The sequence below is a fragment of the Typopeltis vanoorti genome, chromosome 3, assembly GCF_054136105.1.
Source record: "Typopeltis vanoorti isolate ZY-2024b chromosome 3, IOZ_Tvanoo_1.0, whole genome shotgun sequence".
Taxonomy (NCBI): domain Eukaryota; kingdom Metazoa; phylum Arthropoda; class Arachnida; order Uropygi; family Thelyphonidae; genus Typopeltis; species Typopeltis vanoorti.
The window spans coordinates 53,240,146-53,252,782 of NC_143551.1; the positions used below are offsets into that span (position 1 = coordinate 53,240,146).

Below are 12,637 nucleotides of genomic sequence, written 5' to 3' on the forward strand. Positions count from 1 at the left end.
GAAAACTCAAAAAAAAAAAAAAAAAAAATTGCACGCTTGCTTCCGTAAAGATCAGAACTCTAGATAAAGATTTCTTCTTTTTTCCAACCTATTACCCTTTTTGCGACATTGGTATACTATAACTTATCACCTGTGAATTATCTAGCTGATATTGCGTAGTGTTTACTCAATTCTGCAATTGACTAAACACGACGCAATAATGGGCAGTTGTTTACTCATTATGATAAAAAAAAAAAAAGACTGCCCTTTAGAAACGTGTAATTTTCTTCTGAAAATAATTAGAGATTTTTTTTTAATTTTTTCCTATTTAACTGAAAGTTTACATTTCAATTAAATAGATTCCTATCTTGATTTCCTAATTCCTTCCTCATTCAAGCAGCAAATTCTTCATGCTGTCTTGCATAGCACAGTCGCAAGAATATTGAACATCTGACAGTTGAAGGTCAGATTTCTTCTAGGAAACGAGGAACCTTTAGAAGGTCTTTTCAGCTGAAGCTCAGTTAGCCTGTGTTTATAAAGAAGTGTTTTTCCCTCCCGGAAACTTCAGTTTTCTTCCTGAAAAGCAGACAAACAGGCAGGCAGGTTGGTCTACCTCATAGCACGAGTTACTTCATCTACATTCCAAACAACTCGACTCAACTTAACTTGACTTTTTAAATGAGATTCTTTGCATTTATTAGCTGGCAATATATCAATTGCCTTTGCATTTTAGATTAAACTACGATGTTAAAAACCCGAGTTTCCCGGAGGGGAATAAAACTGTACTTGCCTGTGACAAAAATGAACTAAGTCGGAAACCGACCGAAAAATAAAAAAAAATATTAAAATTTTTCTGAATATCATCCACTTTTTTATTTTGTTGTTTCTTCTGTTAGCATTAACAATATCCTTCCCCATATCCAGTTTTCTATGTCCTCTGAAAATGCAATACATCCTAATCCCGTAACTAAATCATTCTCTCTTATATATAGATATAGATCAAAATTGGCTGTAGGTTTTTTTTTTTTTTTTGCACTATGAAATTAAAAAAAATAAATAAATAAAAATAAGTCCGACTCCTTTTGTTGGCTTTTTTCATTTTCTTTTGCTTTAAAGAAATGAAAATAGAAATTGTGTATTTCATAAAATAAAAACTTTTTCTACGTGTAATTCTTCTTATTTTAATATGATAATAATAACAAATTTACATAATGAATATTTCAAAAAAAAAAAAAAAAAACTTTATATGTGTGAGTGATGATTGAACATAAAAAAAAAAGTGGATAGCTTCACTCGTCACGGTTAATTTCTTCAAGGAACAACTACAAAGTAGTAATACAGTATCTTCTTTCTATTCGCAGGCCACTGTTGAGGAAAAAGGTGTTATATGACATGCATCGATGAGGGGCAATTATATATGAAATCATCTCGTAAGAGATGACTTCACTTACTCATCGGTAAGTGAAGCAACTACTCGGAAAGATGGCTCTGATATTTGCATGCTATTTTGTGCAAATAATATCTCTTTTTTAACACTCGGGCGGTCGCATCTGATCTAACAGATACCTGCAAAATGTTTAATAGTTAATATAAGAATATAAATAAATATTCTTACACAATTCAGTGTATAGCTTGGAGGTCATGAGTAGCTATGCATTCATATGTTACGAGTTCTATATTACGCACTGTTTTTTGCTATCAGTTTGGTTTAACACATGTTATGTAAAGGTTTGTGATATTTGACAGTAAATTGTATCTGAGAGATATACCGCGACCTCTGATGTCAGTATAGTATAGTTTAGTTGTTGTTTTTATTCTTTGTTCAATAATTTCTAGATTGTAACTAAAAATAAATAAAACATCATGTATTACTGAAATAGAGAGCCAAAGACTTATTTATCATACATGTCCTCTACGAGATGTGCTTTGCATTATGGAAAATACTGAGGAAAGTGCTCTTGAGCTTGCTTCACCTTTGCAACGAGTTGTCCAGTATGGCACTACTTATGCTTGCATCCGCCGAAACTTTTAGTTTCTATATATTCGGCACGAAACTCTTGTAATTTCTATATTCGGCTATGAAATCATGTTGGATTCAATATTCACTTAATTTGAACCATCATGTATTATATTTGCAGTGTCTGTTCTTTATTTTTTCTTTGCATTTCAGCACACACTAGTTAATGAATGTTATTTCTCAGATATACCATGTCCTACGCTGCAAACCGCGACCTTCCGAGTGTTTAAAAAGGAATGATTCAACTGCCGCTTGTTCTAGAAAGCCCGGAACAAGCAGCAGTTTTTGAGAGAACGGGATATTCAAGAAGTCACGTGCAGAAAAGTCGTTAAAGTAGATTGGAAGAGAGAGAGAGGGGTGTTAAAAAGTAACATGCAATAGTTCGCGCCCTTCCCAACGATGATCAGAATGTTGCATTTGTAACGTGAAGGTTAGAGGGTTTTAGATATGAAGGGTCTTCCTGGCGTTACAAATGACGTCATCTTTCAGTTGTGGTTATAAGAGTTTTGTTGCTCTACAAAGTCTGATGTATTTGTTAAGAAGTAAGATAACCCTAGCTGGTCATTCTTTCTTATGATAAAATAACATTTATTCTGTGAATATTTTGATAGGCATTCTTATTTATATGTATGAGTTGTTTGCACCCACTTATTATCATAACATAGTTCAAAAATGGATATTTTTATAAATAGGGACTGGAGAGAAAGGGGGAGACAGGGTTGAGCACTCCTAATGAGGGATTAAGTAGGCCGGTTTGCCTGTTCTGAGGGACGAAAAACCCGAGTTTCCGCGTGGGAAAACCCTCTATTATCACCGTATGAGACCGGCTAACTCAGCTTTAGTCGAAAGGGGCCAGATAAAGGTTCCTCACGTCATAGACGGGAATCGAACCCAGGTCTTTCTGACCAAAGGGCTTCGTCTATACCGACTAAGCTACGGAGCATGGGGATCCGAAGAAGGGTGGTGGTGGGGATTTCCCCCTGGGATCTACTTGTAAAACAAAACCCCAAAAAATTAGATAATTAAATAAAAATTCATTCGTGTAATTATTTATTTCCAAGCTTTGTTCCCCCCCCCCTCCTGGAAAATTTTCTGCGGACGCCCATTCTACGGAAGCCCTAATTCATTGATACAATGCCTGTATCAATGGGATACAGGCATTGCTTTTGACTAGAAATATATAAAAATATAAATTTATTTATGCGAATCTTAACACAAGAAATATTGTAAACATGCATTTTTTTGTATTCGTATTGTGGGTTGGCTGAGGAGAGAGAGAGAGAGAGAGAGAGAGAGATAATCAGGAAACATCGCACTAGAGATCCGACATGGAATTTTTCAGCCACTCTTCAGACCTCCAGTAAGCAAGGAAGTAGTCTCACACCGGACGGTGAAAATCATCCACTACCTAAAAATATTCTCAAATCATTCATGCCCTTTGAACTCATAGAAAGTTCGTCGGAAAGTAGATACACTGTCCACTCGACTAACCAAGCAGGCTAAGCATTCCAGGTTTGGTAAATTCGGTGTTCAAAAAATTTTGTTTTTTTTTTTTCCCTCCGTAGCTCAGTCAGTATAGACAAAGCCCTTTGGTCGAAAACACCTGGGTTCGATTCCTATCAGTGACGTGAGTAACCTTTATCTGGTCTCTTTCGACTAAAGGTGAGTTAGCCGGTCTCATACAGAGGTAGGGGATATTTCGTCCCCCAGAACAGGAAAACCGGCCCCGTGAACACACACACACACACACATGGATTATAGTCATGAATACGTCCCAGCCATATGCCAGTCCCGAGCCCGGATAAAATTGGGAGGTTGGGGAAAGCAATGATGAACTACCCTGTAAAAAAAAAATCTCACCAGGAATACTTTGTGGACAATGCCCACAAAGTCACTTACGGTCGGAAACGACTGAATTAGAAAACCAGGTAGGTGATTTTTTAAATACAATGATAGGCATGATTTTTTTCGCATTAAGAGAACAAATTCAGCATTTTTCTATGGAATTCAAAGTGTAGACTTGAATAATAATGATAATATTCCTGATAAATTCATTTAGTAAAGTACAGACATCTTCCTTTTGTATTGAGTAGTTCGAAAACAGTTTTAAATGGGTGAATGTCGTCATCGATTTTCCTTTCACTTTAGCGTCCAAAAGTGAATTAAGTACACAGATTCGCATAAAAAAGGAAATTGTGGAAAGAACAGAAGAGAGAGCGGTGCGGTTACTCACCTGCTCTTATGTAAACGGCTACTTCACACAACTGGAAAGTATGACCAGCTGAATTCTCATCTTGGATATGCACAAGATCTCCTCTGATTGGATCCAAGCATTCTAGATTGACCCAGTTGGTTTCTAACGAAATACATAAATACATTCGATCTTTAAAAATGGCCGAGGATGATTATAATTTTCAGCATATATATATATATATATATATATATATTTTTTTTTTTTTTAATATAATATATTTTAAACATATATATATATATATATATATATTTTTTTTTTAAACATAATAAGGATTACTTCGCTAAATAATGCTTTGTAAAAATGTAAATGTTGTAGACAAACCTGAAATTGATTTAATTTCTTTTCACATGCTTAATTATAATTACAAAGATGTATGTAAAGCTATGATCATTGCAGGAGGGTAACAGCAATAGCCAGCATTGCCATCCATTACCCTCCAAGGATATTGGATTGAATGAATCAATCACCGCATCTCACGGTCGATTGATTCTCCATATCTCACAATTCCATCTTACAAAGATGTCCTTATAGTCCTTATAAGGACTGGCTTAAAGGGGCGAAGCAATATTGCTTTTCATATTCCCCGTTGTCTGTAGAGGATAGTGTAAGAAGAAGGTGTTATTGAGCTATAAAGCTGTGATCATGGCAAGAGGGTAACAGCAATAGCAGAGCCTCAGTTAGAACTTCATTGGCTACAGCATTGCCATCCATTACCCTCCAAGGGTACCAATTTTAGTCGCCTCGTACGACATGCATGAGCTATACATTGGTGCTATTCTTATCCCGGCAACCACACGGGGGCTTACAAAGATGTAACAAGAAACTTTATTTTCATAATTTAGCTATATATGATATTAAAAGGTGTCACTACATTTTTTTTAAATATTATAAAGATTACTAGAAAATTCGAGGATTATTCGCTTCACCAATGCATATGAATTTTACCACGCATGGCTTTAATCGTGGTGTAAATATAATCAAATGTATACAGCCAGTGTTTATTATTGGTTATATTTTATATAACGACTCCTTCTCCTTATACGTTTCCTGTTTTCATAATAAATTTGCATGCGATTCATGGCGAACTACAGGCCGACATAATTCACTCCATTCCATAGCAGTTTATTGCACCACCCACATACAGAAATCCTCTAATTTACTGTATATTTATATTTATATTTGTAACATGTCTTTATCGCTTTAAACTGGCCACTCATTCACAAGTGATTGTTTGTCATCTGTAGATTATTGGTTTACGGGTAATTTATTGCATCCAGTAGATTTTTTTCCAGATTTAGTAGAAAGCGCACACACACACACAAACACAGTACTTACCTATATCGCCACTGATACCATCACAGACCTCCACACTTCCGTCTACAGAATTTTGCACATTAACTGTTAGTAAATAGAGACCTGCAGACGACAATTAACAGAGAATGAATACAAAAATAGATAATAAATAAAGTTCAGATTCAAAATAAGCTTTAAACAAAGACAGCATGAAAGACTAATTATTTTATCTTAATTTAAAAAAAAAAATTATATAAAAACAAAATATGACAAATGGTTATATATTGGATTACTATCGTAATCATTACATCACGTGACTAAAATTATTATTTTAAATCAATAAAATAACAGAAAATATTTTTTAAAAAATTAAATATTGATAAACTATATATATAATTATTCTTAAATTATTCAGTTGAAGAGTGCACTTACCTTCAGGAACATATATCCTTATTCCAGTTACATCACTAATCTCTTTTAATTGCACTATAAAATCTGCTTCCTCCTGTAACTCAGCAGTAGCACAAGTGGAAACGTTACCATCGATGGCCAGTGAAGGGGAGTTTTCATTCTCGGTTAAAGTCACTGTTTGCACCTCAGCAAGCGTATCTGTAAACATTTAAACATATATTTACTACTTTTTTTTTTTTTTTTTTTTTTTTTACAGTCGTTCTAACTCTGTCTTAATTTCTACATCTTTAATTAGAGAATCAGTGGGAATGATGTTTCTCTGATTCGCACCGTAATCCCTAGATGGAGCGAAAACCATTGACATTCAGAGTCGCCACGCAAAAAAGTCATGTTGGTATTTTAGTAAGGTCATCCCCCCCCCTCTTTAAATATTTCGATTAATGTCTCGTGTAAAGCTGTTATATCCTCTTCTTGAAGACCTATGGTTGTAGCTGAGATGGAGTTTGTAAATGATTCTAAGACTGTTAATATGTCGGTTGTGGAGAAAGTAGACCATTCCATGTTCAGGCAGATGTTCGCCAATCCTTCCTTGTTAAATATGTAGAATGAGGATTTGCCAAACTTGTCGATCGACTAACTCGGGAACCGGCCGAAAATAGGCTTAGAAAAAGTTTCTCCAGTCGCCGACTGGACTTGATCCAATAAGCTATCATGACCGCTCCTAGAAGGAGCAGATTATGATAGCTTTTCTCCGGTTGGTACTTGGTACTGAAAGAATGATGCCTTTCTGTTTCAGTAAACGAGATGGACAGGTTCTGTGTATTTTCACCCTTTTCGTCAGACGATGTCTGTGAAGGCAGTTCTTCCTTACCGGTAATTTCTGTCTTTTATAGGTTATAGCTTTAAATTTTTCGTTTCTTCTTCACCTTGATCCCGTTGTCTCCTTGAGAAAATACCTCCATTTCTATCACCGTTGAGCAGACGACGATGGTGTTCTGGTTCTTCAGCTGTTGGCTCTGTAGTGGCGGAAGTCTCCAATTCTGTTTTATGTGTTTGTTTCTTCTTTTTAGTTTTCCGAGGAAGGTTTTTTCACGAAGTCTCTCTGTCCTTTCCCCCCCCCCCCCCCGAAGACTAGCTATTGTTGGTGGCAGCGATGAAAGTCTTGAGCCCTGTTTATATGCGCTAACGTGTCCTTGCTATTCAAATTATCCCATAGGGAGATTGGAGTGGTTCCATGCTCCCCCCCCCCAGTCGTTTTGACACCACCCGGTACGGACATTGCAATAACCCTTTTTGCTGCGGGCATTTTCTGCAACGGCTATTGCAATGCACTAGGTGTGTGTGTCCAGATTTGTCACAGTTTCGACATTTTGCTTGCACGCATTCTCCTCCCGGGTGGTCCTACGAGCCACACACACCTAAAGCATTACCTCCTTACTCATGGGTAATTGACCATAACCCTTGCAGAACCAATAAGGATGAAGCTGGGAACAGTGCTCTTCATTTCCAAGAAGGTTATTTTGTCAGATTTCCAATCGATGGTCTTCATCAGTTCCTTTTCGATATCTTTAACAACTTCCCATTTTGAAAACACTTCATGGATTACGACGTCACTGTACTCTACATATTGTATTGGAAATCGATCTATTTTTACCGTTTTGGAAAGGCAACCTGTCATGATTGGGTTACTTTGGTCCCTGCAGTAATTTGTCTCTGGTTTGTATATTTTAACCACCATCTGATATCTCTCCCTCGTGAGGGTGAAAGTCATAAATATTGCCAGAACCAGCTGCGTTGCGTAAAATTTGGCATACTACTCGTTTTTCTATTTTGGTGTCAATCTCCAAACCAAGAGTTCTCACTCTAGGCAGAAGTGAAACCATAATTATTAATTAAAGACTTGTAAAAAAAAAAAAAAAAAAAAAAAAAAGAAAGGGAGGAAGAAATAAATATAGTAATTAGAATTATTGTAGTGTGATCTCATAGGAACAAATGTCCTAAAAATAAAAAAAAAATGGACCCGAAGGTCTATTAGTAGTAAATTTCCGTAGGTCCGAAAACTTACTAGCAAAGAAATCCGATACGCCCGAAGACCTACCAGCACTAAAATCCGGAATATCTCTATTAGCAAAAATAATCCTGTAAACCCGAAGGTTTACTAAATAAAGTACAATTTCATATTTACTAGTAATGAGTTGACAAACAAATTAAAATCACGGTAAAAGACTTTATTTCTATTAGCATTATAACGATTGACAATTGACATTTATGACTTTAGGGGTGAAGCAAGATGCTTTTCATATTCCCCGCTATCTGTTGTGGTTACAGTGAAGGTAAAATTTATGAGCAGATTGCTCGTCCTGAAAGGGCTTGGAGATTATGCATGACTAAAGGAGGCTAATATAGCTTTTGGTCTTCTATATTTGAATATGTCCGTTGGATCGTATGCTGCAACTTGCTGAACCAAATCGTTGGGATGTGTGGACGTCTTTAGGAAAAACTTGGATGCTAAGGATTGTAGAAAAGAGAAAATATAGAGAATATTTGTATCTCTATGAACTTCATTGTTTCTAACATACCACGGGGCGTTTAGAATCATTCTCAAGCACTTGTTCTGCACTCGTTGCATCTTGATAATGTTAGCATTAGAGGTGTGGCTCCAGGCTGGAGAGGCATAGGTGATTATAGGATGAATTGCCATCTGGTATAGCTGCAATTTGTTCTGTTGCTGAGCTTGCTATTTCTATTAATTAGTGGATAGATCTGAGTTATGGCTTTAGATGCCTTTGCGCACGCAGACTTAGTGTGCTGATTGAAAGATAGCTTTTTGTCGAGAATCACACCCAGGTAATTTGTTTCTGTCTGCCAGGGAATTTTAGTATTGAATAGTAACACATCTCCTACAGGAGGCATTGGCCTTTTTGAGAAAAGAACGGCTGAGCTTTTCAGGGGGTTGACTTCCAATCTCCACTTAGAGAACCAACCCTCCAGCTTTAGAATGTTTTCTTGAAGCTTTCTGGTAATGAAAAGGGGTTTGAGAGATCTGGTTAGTATTGCCGTATCGTCCGCATACAGGGCCAAAATGGAAGTCACCAGATTGTGTGGGATGTCTGACATGTATATAGAAAACAGCAATGGAGCCAGTAGGTTCAGTTAATCCATTCATATCTTCAGAATTAATCAATGCAAGTAAAAATCAACGGTTCTACATCCTCCCAGAGCCACATCTTTGCTGGAGTGCCGCAGGGATCTCTACTGGCTCCATTGCTATTCTCTATATACATGTCAGCATTATAACGATTGCATTTTTTTAGCTAATTTTAATATAGAAATATATAAAATTTAAAGGTGTGAATATGGTTCTTTAAAATTTTAAAAGATGCTTCAAAAATAGAAATCTTTATTGAAAAATTTGTAATAACATATAAATTAAATAATTTTTTCTTAAATTTAAAGTAAATAAAAAATAAATTACATAGTTAATGGTATAAATGAGTACATGTGAAGAAACGCAATCGAGAATATTTGCAGTAAAAGATAAACAACTCCACAGGAGACCACATTTTTGCTTTGTATTAATACTTTTCAGTAATTTTTTGAAAGTTTCTCAAACCTGTTACTCCACTTCTGTCTTTCTTCGAAAATATTGGTAGTCGAAAGAGAGATGATGATCCTTTAAATCGTGTAAGCGGTGCAATATCGAAAAAACACGCGAGAACAATATACATATACTTTCAACTGGAAAGTCCTGGGTTCGAATCCGTCTAAGATTGAAGAATCGTTCTATAAGGAATTCTCAAATGAAGATGACTGAGTCGGTCTCATACGAAGATTACAGTTTTTTTGTTTTTTTTTCCCTCGGAAATCACAAAAGGTAAACCACCGGTAAAAAAAAAAAAAAAATTAAATAATAATAATAATAATCGATGAAATATGCTAGTATATTAATTTTAATATTCACTTCATCATTTTGATATTTTAAATCTAACCTACTTATTGTCTGTTATCAGATTTCCTATGTAAAATATTTTTCCTCATTAAATGATTTTACGAAGAACTAACACACGTGACTCTATTTGAATTTTCATATCCTGCAAATTAAAATCCGACCTTCCGAGAACAGCCAGCCAGCATAGGAAAAGACGTCAATGTTACGCACTAAAAATGACTAAGGTCAAGAGTTAATATGGGGTTTTCAAAAATGAGCTAAGAAATGAATTACAATTTCTGGTATAAGTTCGCCCACCGTTTTCAGGGCTCTCCTTGGAATTTTACCAAGAATAGTCGATTCATGCTGAAGGGGAAAAAGAAATGAAGGATGTACGAATTGGTCGCCAACATGCGAAATCACGTGCTTTCTTGTCTGTCGTTGTACTAGTACTAGCTTGAGTTTTGTTGTCGCTTTTTTGCATTATTTTTTATTATTAATTTGTATGATGGATCCAGTACAGTCAACAAGTTCTGTTGTTAAACGTTTCAGTAACTCTTGCTAAAGAGTATTGAATAATGTGCTGACATTCTGCGAAAAAGAATCGTCAGAAGGCCGTCTCCTTGTTCCCCTTTCTCAAGTCATAAAACTTGCAAGTGCAATTGCGGGCGTATCGGGGTCGACTGCTAAAAGAATTCGTAGGGAATCAAAAGGCGAAGATAAGCCAAAATTCAAATCTCCTAAAAAAAAAAAGCACCAGAGAAAGAAAACCATCGAAACCGTAGCTTTGAATGATTTTGATGGTGATGTTATAAGAAGAGCTATTCACGAATTTTACTTGGTCGAGAAAAGAGTGCCAACTGTTCCGAAATTGATTCCTGTGCTTAAAGAAAAAATTAATTTTCTTTAGAAAAGAGAAACTTTAAGGAAAATACTTCATGAAATCGGATTTTGTTTTTTTAAAAAGTCCCAGAATAAAAGGAAACTTATCATGGAGCGAAGTGACATTGTTTTATCTAGAACGCAGTATTTGAGAGTAATAAGACGTTTCAGGGAGGAGAAAAGACCGATTGTGTATCTAGATGAAATTTGGATTGATAGTAATATAACTTATGGAAAATGTTGGCAGTCTAAAGAAGACTCTGAAGATTAAAAGGATTTGACAATGGTATTTTTTTCCAACATTTTTTTTTGCATGGGTTTGTTAAAAGAGTCACAACAAGTCATAAATAATTAATCGGTTTAGGACCTTAAAGTGTCTCAGTTCTCTCAACTGTAAGTTTAGAATATCTAAGTTCATTCGAAAAAATTTCTGTTTTTCTGTATAATTATTTTTATTTTATAGAAAACTTTCTTAAAAATAAACTTAGTTAAATTTTTGTTTTATGCTATACCTTTTTTAATTTTTAATACTCTACGTACATTTTTCCAACTGTTATACAAGCAAAATAGTTGCACTTTAAAAACAGTAATCTTCGTAAAAGAAAAGCTAATTTTTCCGACCTGTAATAATAAACAAACTCATCCTCGAAAACAGATTGATTACGCTATTATCGGAATGAATTCTCCTTTTTCTGACATGCGCAGAAGTGTCGAGGGATCTCTAATCGGTAGGCGAACTTATAACCTTATTCTTACCCAAGGTTGGAAGAGGTTTCTTTTAATAACCTTGGATTATAATAAAACAGGTTTCTTAAAATGGACGGCAGTTTTTGGAAAATGTCCAAACCTTGAGTTGCAAAGGTAAAGATGAAATATATTGTTTTAAGGTTAGAAGTTAAACTGTCTTCCTTTGTTATATTTAGGAGTCTTAAGAAACTAAAGAAGCAAAGAAAAGTTAACCCAACTTCCTTGTCAAATTTATGACGAATAATATTCAATTGTGAACGTTTTTTTTATTTTTTTATTTTTATAACTTGCCATTGTTCAACAATCGGTTTACTAGGTATCCATTATTTACACCTTGTTTCACGTATCTGATGACGTATATCACAAGTGAAACAAACAAACAAAAAAAGATAAAAAAATCGAGGTCATATCGTTTCTATAGCAGTAGTTAGAGGGGTCGAGACATGACATTGACCAGGAAGGGAGAAGTAATGTCTGAAAAAAATTAAAAAAATAAGTAAACATGGCACAGACAAGAATCGCTTGGCAGATTATTCCGTTTCCGTACTGAAAGTGCGCGCGCGCGCGCACGCGCACACACACACACACATTAATAGAAAATACTTTGGAGGCCTGAAGTCGCGTGAAACAATTCCACGTTTGATGTCTAGAGCAGAGTTTCCAGATTATGTAAAAAGTAAATAAATAATTGAAAAAAATATAAAATTAATAAAGATAGAAAAAATTCTTGGACAGCCCAAGTTACTAATGTGCTTTTAGTTTACAACCTTTCATGGGCAGGAATCAGATTAAAAAAAATATTAATAGACAAGATATTAAGAAGGGTTCGAGATGAATTTTGACACAAATACTATGTCGAAATAACTATTGGACAGCACCATATTTCAGAGAAACTTAATTTACACACACTTCAATACCGGGCGGATCTTCTTTTGGTCCTAATCGCACTTTCCACCCTTCTAGTCATAACCTCTACCACGTTATGATAATATGAATCAGTATTATAGAGATCATTCTCTCTTCAACATGACCACCATGTGTCGTTGCACAATGACTGGTAATTATGTTGGATGCACTGATCTGACCTGCACCACGTTCCATTTGATCCCAGTCTACTGGATTGAAA

General features: G+C 35.4%; 1 protein-coding gene across 1 annotated transcript in view; it reads right to left on the minus strand.

The window, feature by feature from the left end:
• LOC150108154 (uncharacterized) overlaps window positions 1–12,637 on the minus strand; it is a 54,470-nt gene that overhangs the window by 37,968 nt on the left and 3,865 nt on the right. Inside the window, exons 2-4 of the mRNA XM_090415618.1 lie at window positions 5,976–6,152; window positions 5,586–5,666; window positions 4,230–4,352 (exon numbers count right to left, since the gene is read on the minus strand). Coding sequence (XP_090271744.1) covers window positions 4,230–4,352; window positions 5,586–5,666; window positions 5,976–6,152 — 381 coding nt within the window. The remainder of the gene's footprint in view (window positions 1–4,229; window positions 4,353–5,585; window positions 5,667–5,975; window positions 6,153–12,637) is intronic.